Raw genomic sequence first — 7415 nt, forward strand, 5'->3', positions numbered from 1 at the left:
ACACACACACACACACACCACACACACACCACACACCACACACACACGCACGCACGCCACGCACGCACGCACGCACGCACGCACGCGCGCGCCGCGCGCGCGCGGCGCGACAACAGTCTGCAAGCTACAGAACATTGATTTCCTGTCATGGCTGCAGGACGTATGATCACCCCTTGTCCAACAAGACCGCTCTCTCTGTCTGTGTCTCCCTCTCTTTCCTACCCCTTTCTCTCCCTCCTTCTCCTTCTCTATTTCCTCCCCAAATTCTTTCTCTTTTCCACACTGGTCGGCAAACACTGCGATATAAATTGCTGAATTCTGGGAAGATAAGCTGAGAGGAATATATCGCGCTGATAGTATTATTGCGCTAATAATCATCTAGGGCGTTCGAGATTTTCTCGTCTGCATGGTCTCGGTGATAACGTGATAAACACACACGCGCACGCACGCACGCACGCACGCCACACACACACATATCTATCTATCTATCTATCTATATATATATATATATCTCTCTCTCTCTCTCTCTCTCTCTCTCGCAATATATACATATATATATATTATATATATATATCAAGAGTAGATAATAGAGAATTATTATCTACTATTATCTAAAATATAGTAAAATCTCTATTATCTACTATTGATATTGATTTATATATATATATATATATATGTATACGTTCGTTTAAGTGAGTTCACCATCGAATCTTCACTACCCCTTCTACACTCGACGTACGCTGTTTTATGCTTAACGCCTAATAATTCCGTTATAAAAGTTAACACAACGCACAGACAGCAAATCTGATCCTAACGATAAAACTAGCCGAGGCTAATATTTCAGTGTGTGGGTGTTGCTATCCGGACCAAACCTTACAGTCTGTAGGCCGCAGTACGGCCAAAGGTGGTATAGAGAGGTATTAGTAGTAAGTAGTTAGTAGTTAGTGCGTTGTTACCTGGTGGATGCATTGACGTTGGCTCCTCGTTTCAGGAGTTCGTTAATGATGGCTTCATGGCCTTCCTTAGAGGCCAGAATGGCAAGGCGTTCAACCCATTCTGAAATAGAAATATTCGCTTCGTTGTTGCAACGTGTTCAATCGAATGTGAATGAAAAGGATAAGATAAATCGCATTTCTAATATATAATTTCGCGGGCGGAATTGTGTTAGGATAATGATACGATATCCCTGAATATACATCACAGCGTTCGTCTTCAAATTAGAGTGTTTCACTGCACGTCCCTCACCCATCCGATCTTCCATCGAAATCGTAAAGTCTAGTCCTTATAATTCAGCAGGTTATATCCTGATGTCGTCGGAGCGGAACTCACGTCCTAAGAATTTTTTACCGTGGGGTTCTGTGCTCTCGATAATTTTTCCGGTTCTTGTCGAATGGGCAGAATACAAGTTGTTTTCGGAAAGAAAATTCTCTCAAGATGTTCATTGTTAACGCGGGGGCCCGGGAAACACTCAATGATTAATACATTGTCAGAACTGACAGCACAGATTTAGACGATTATGAGCAATTAGTCGAGGAGCTCTCAGGAAGGGACATTTTAAGGTTGGTCCCGGCGGGCGGACGCGGGCTTTTCGCCTTAAACCTGTTCCATGAGGAGACTTTAAGTGAGTTCGTTAGCGCGGTCATATCGGGTTAGCTATAGTAGTATTAGGCATCGCGCATACTCGGTGTGCTATTTACTACACCCTAAGCGCATAGACGTCACCCGTATCTAATCATTTCACGGTACGTTCTCGCTTCGTACTTAGAGATAGACCGTGGCGATGGCTAGTAGTTGCATTAAAAGTTCCCAGAATACGCTCCGTTGGTGGAGGCGGATTTCACTTTAACTAAGTCGGGCATAGAACTATACTAAAATAGTATTCCAATTATAGGTTATATAAAAACAGTTTAATTATATTTAATTTAGAAAAGCTAATGACATAGTCAGTCACCATAAAGATGAATGCTGTGTGTATGCTCGTATCTCAACCTAATCACATAAATTATTCGTCCCACATTATTCAATTTGGGACACGCGGAAAAACATAGAGGTATTTTTTGTTGGGGCCTTAGTTTAAAACGGTATCGCATGCGGCACAAAGCCATGGATCCCGGGTTACGAGAGAGAGCAATGTGTGGGACAGGTAGAGTCTGGTCAAGGACTTGGCAAGTTGTGTTGATGGGCAGTTGAGCTATAATTATTGAAGAGGGTGTGGGCCCATGGCGATATTCCTTGAGTCTTAGATATAGACGGATGATTAAGATGTTTGTTGAAGAAAAGCGGCACTTGATGGAGCGCTCCTTACCACGGTGCCGCTGATAAGGACCGAGTGCCAATTACAGTAGCCGGCTGTACAACTTCGCCAGTATAGAAAAGACGACCAACGGCGGGTGGAGTGCGCTGTAGATGTCTGGAGGGATCACAAGAGTTAGTTCGCTGAAGGGAGGATTTTATGGTGGTTTAATATTGGAAGTGGCTACCACTAGACTTATTTACAACGAGACAAAGTTACGTAGGACCGGAGGTTGTTGTGAAGGAGGATGACTGCGGTTAAGAGCGAAGTGTTCTTCGGGACTGCAACTTTTCAGAGACTAACGGATTAGGACCGTTATCATGGTTGTGGAAGAGCGTGGGATGCAACAACGGTGGGGCATTTTCCGTTTTAGAAGATTGGCAGAAATAGGAAGAGGAGAAGCAAGATAGAAGAGGACGAGGGAGAGGGTGAGGAGTGAGGTCGAACAACTTGGTTTAATTGTAATGGGGTGTTGCATGAGTATCGTGGGTGTAACGTACTAGCATTACTGTGTTGTGCACTCGATATTCCAGATGTCTCTCCCTTCGATCGGGGTATTCCAATACCTTCTGCGCAGTTCGGTTAACTTTGGGTGCCATTTTTGACACGATTTGTGCGCTTGCCCTAAGGAAGCTTAGCGTTTTCCTTTCACTGGCGTGCAACAAAAAACACAGCGAACATTTAATTATAAATGCACTATTATTATGAACGCGTACTTTTATAACAGCCTGATGTTTTGCCTAGGGATGGCCCGTGGTGCTCCTACTGATGATGATTGATAGTGATAGGAGATAAATAACGATCGACCGATTAGCTCGACAGACCCTGTGAACGGGCAGCGACAACAGTGACGATATATATACATATGATGATGATAATGGTAAACAGTGAAGGAACTGTAAGGAACGTTGAAAGGTACTGAAGGAGAGACGGACGGGGTAAGGTTAGATTCGACACACGCACGCACGTATGTATGAACGCACGTACACACACAGACGCACGCACACACGCACACAGTTAGTTTAGTTCCAACTCGACAATTCGCGGTATAGCCAGCGGTTATCGGTCGGATATCCGGGATCCTACATACGGGATCATCAAAGGAAAAGCCAACATAAGACACTTTCACGAATTTTCACCGGGTTAGAATAGGGTTGTTGTTTCGCCGTCGTCATTGTCGTCGTCGTCGTTGCCTGTTGTTGCTGCTGCTGCTGCTCCCCTTGCCTACACCCCAACTTTTTCCTTCTCTCTCGCTACACCCCACCTTCTTCCTCTCCCCTACACACCACCACCCCCACCCACCACATCTTCCACCCACCCCAAGCACCTCCCCCATTCCCACACCACAAGTGCTCTTCTTGTGCGCGGCACGCCGGCATCCCCTCTCGGCGTTACCAAGGAAACAACGGGCACCAATCGGTGCGCCGAGCGAGAAGTTAGGAAGTGCGGAACAATATTGTTTCAGGAGCTTGCGCTGGCGACTAACCAACTGGTAACCCAAGCAAAACACGAACCACGGACGAAGCTGAACCTAGTAAAACAGGTCGCGGCGCGAACACGTGTCCAGTAACGTAAAAAATGTTCACGCTGAGAAGATGTGTTTGATATAATACGCAGCGCTACTCTGAATTGGGTTTACCCCACGCTGCTTGTGTGCAGGGGTCATGTCATTATAGAGAAGAGTCTCCATTCCAGCAACGTTCCCCTTATTCCGAAGGTTACCGTGTCTGATATATGAAGCCACTCTCTGGATGAGGTTAGCCCCTACGCTGCTAGTGTCGATGCGCTGTTAGTAAATTGTGCCCCCATGCCAGTGAGCGTCACTTCACATGGCAATATCAGCGACCGGGCAGCCACACACAGCCACCTTACAGTACCTCAGGCACACACTCACGCACACACGTACGAACACACGCACGCACGAACACACGCACGCGCCATCTTATTGTGTCTAGCTATATCGTCATTACAAAGCAGTTAATATTAGGATGACCACCGGTGTCATTTCAATTCGAAGCGATAATTTTCGAAATACACACACACACACACATACGTCAAAGATGGAGTGCAGCGTAGCTCACGTCGTCAGTAATAAGGGTGAAGGTTTCACACCGTGACTAACGAAGGTATATCCAGTCATATACAGTATACCCGCGCGCGACCACATACACACACGCTCACATACATGCACGCACGCAAACGCACACGAAAACAAACCTCACACGTATGCCTAGCAGTACACGCTGGTTAGAAATTCTCCTCCAATATTGCCATGTACACTCTTGCCAGGGCACGTGCAGAAGAATAGGTGGCAGGAGGTATCAGAATACTGTTATCCTATGTATCTAACCCCCATCCCCATCCAAACACTAACGTATTGTTGCTATACTTCCAACCTTCCATTACCACAGCCCTACCCCCGCTATTGTTTCTATACCTTAACCTTTCTCTCTACACACCTACGCCCATTATTGTCCCTATACCCCAATCCTCCTCTCTATACCCCTACCCCCACCGTTGTTCCTACAACAGCTGTGGCAATTCGTTAGCTCTCTCTCGAACACAATTTGCGACTAGCGGTAATTCCGTATTTATTGCCGATATGTCGCACCGACTGTACCCGATGGCTCCCGAACTAACTCAAAAATGGACGCGATGGTAGCGCCGAAGCGATGCTTTGCAGGCGGGCTTTTCTGTCATCACTAGAGCAGCAAGGAAGCAGGCGGCTTCTGATCACGTGGTAGGGAATGCTGGGAAATCTAAACGACTTCTGCACGCTAAAACACAACTCTACACCACTGATCTAGATATAAACCGTTTATATGTAGATCAATTATAGATATTTCTATATATATATATATTTATATATATATATATATATATGTATACGTTCGTTTAAGTGAGTTCACCATCGAATCTTCACTACCCCTTCTACACTCGACGTACGCTGGTTATGCTTAACGCCTAATAATTCCGTTATAAAACGTTAACACAACGCACAGACAGCAAATCTGATCCTACATAAAACTAGCCCGACTAAATATTTCAGTGTGTGCTTGCTATCCCGGACCAAACCTTACAGTCTGTACGGCCCAGTACGGGCCAAAGGTGGTAGAGAGGTATTAGTAGTAAGTAGTTAGTAGTAGTGCGTTGTTACCTTGGTGGATGCATTGACGTTGGCTCCTCGTTTCAGGAGTTCGTTAATGATGGCTTCATGGCCTTCCTTAGAGGCCAGATGCAAGGCGTTCAACCCATTCTGAAATAGAAATATTCGCTTCGTTGTTGCAACGTGTTCAATCGAATGTGAAATGAAAGGATAAGATAAATCGCATTTCTAAATATAATTTCGCGGGCGGAATTGTGTTAGGATAATGATACGATATCCCTGAATATACATCACAGCGTTCGTCTTCAAATTAGAGTGTTTCACTGCACGTCCCTCACCCATCCATCTTCCATCGAAATCGTAAAGTCTAGTCTATAATTCAGATTTATTCAGCCTCGGGTGTCAATTCCCGTAATAACAGTAGGAAAATTCTCTCAGATAGTCTGAAGCGCGAAAACCATGAAAACAGTCAGAACTGACAGACAGACGATTATGGATTAGTGACGTCAGAGAGTTAGGGACGCGCACGCCTTAAACCTGTTCCATGAGGGACAGTGTCGTGTGGGACGCACGGTTAACCTACATCTACACATACCTACTCGATGCACAGGAGCCTCTGCTGTAGTTGCAAGTTCCATACGGTATTACTAGTGCATGTATACTATGTATTCCATTATAGGTTATAAAACGTTTATTATTAATTAGAAGCTTGACATAGTCGTCACCATAACGTGACCTGTGTTTCAATAAACGCATTTATGGAGGAAATGGGTCCCTGGCACAGCCATGTGGGGGACAGCAATGTGGTAGGTGGTAGGATGGGGGGCTTAGAAGAGGAGCGTAGAGGGGGAGGGGCTGTGAAGGGGGAGAGCGACACGGGGGAGTGCTGTGGAGGATCAGGAGCCGAGAGAATGGTGGTTAGGAGAGGCTGAATTACAAGACAAAGTTACTAGGAGGAGGGTTGTGAAGGAGGATGACTGGAGGAAGTGTGTGGATGAGAAATAAGATGGACTTACAGGTTGTGGAAGAGGTGGGTGGAGGATGGAGAAAAGGAAGAGGAGAAGAAGAATAAGAAGAAGGACGAGGAGAGGGTGAGGAGGAGGGTAAGTTAATGGGTGCATGATATGTGTACTTACAGCATTACTGGTGTTAATGTCAGTGCTCCCCTTCAGGTATTCCAATACCTTCTCCAGGTTGCCATTGCGAGCTGCCCTAAGGAAGCTAGCGTTTCCTTCACTCTGCAACAAAAAAACACAGCGAACCATTAATTATAAATGCACATATTATTATGAACGCGTATTTATAACAGCTGATGTTTGCTAGATGGCGTTGGTGCTCCTACTGATGATGATGATAGTGATGAGGATGATAATAACGATGACGAAGACTACGACGATGACGACGACAACAGTGACGACGACAGCGATGACGACGACTACGACAATGATGATGACGATGATGATGACGATGATGATGACGAATTCGCTCGTCCCTGTGTGTTCTCTGTGTTGCAATTCCACACCTTGTTCGTTGCTATTTCAAGCAGGAAGCTGTTACAAAATAAACTGTGTCGTCGTCTCCGTGGAGATCTTACTGTACAGATGTTCTGCGCCGTTGAGACGGCCTGTTTCGTGCGGTGTGTTGTGTGTGTGATGTGCGGGCGCGCGCGCTGTCGTGTTAATGTGTATGTGGTGTGAATATAGCCCCGTCGGTGTTGGGTCCGGTGTGTGGTCTCGGCGGCCACTGGCAGTCACTGCGATTGGCGATGAGTGAGACTGGAGAGAGAACGGGGGCGGGAGAGTAGAGGAGTGGAGGAGGGAGAGGCAAAGAGAGCCGGAGTGAGGCACGGAGAGCGGAGTGAAAGAAGGAAGCCAGCGAGAGCGTCGGCGACTGGAGAGAGGGAGGACAGACTGCGGAAGTCCGACGAGAGATAAAGATGGAGAAAAGGGAGAGCGCGTAGAACGCAGTTAGAGGGCACGCGAGGCCTCAGAGGCGCATGGCGGGAACGATCGACGG

General features: G+C 46.4%; 1 protein-coding gene across 1 annotated transcript in view; it reads right to left on the reverse strand.

Moving 5' to 3' along the window:
• LOC106807469 (ankyrin-2-like) overlaps positions 1 to 7415 on the reverse strand; it is a 136454-nt gene that overhangs the window by 99310 nt on the left and 29729 nt on the right. Inside the window, exons 2-3 of the mRNA XM_014809802.1 lie at positions 6536 to 6637; positions 5451 to 5549 (exon numbers count right to left, since the gene is read on the reverse strand). Of these exons, the coding sequence (XP_014665288.1) occupies positions 5451 to 5549; positions 6536 to 6637 (201 nt within the window). The remainder of the gene's footprint in view (positions 1 to 5450; positions 5550 to 6535; positions 6638 to 7415) is intronic.

The sequence above is a fragment of the Priapulus caudatus genome, unplaced genomic scaffold (assembly GCF_000485595.1).
Source record: "Priapulus caudatus unplaced genomic scaffold, Priapulus_caudatus-5.0.1 Scaffold217, whole genome shotgun sequence".
Taxonomy (NCBI): domain Eukaryota; kingdom Metazoa; phylum Priapulida; class Priapulimorpha; order Priapulimorphida; family Priapulidae; genus Priapulus; species Priapulus caudatus.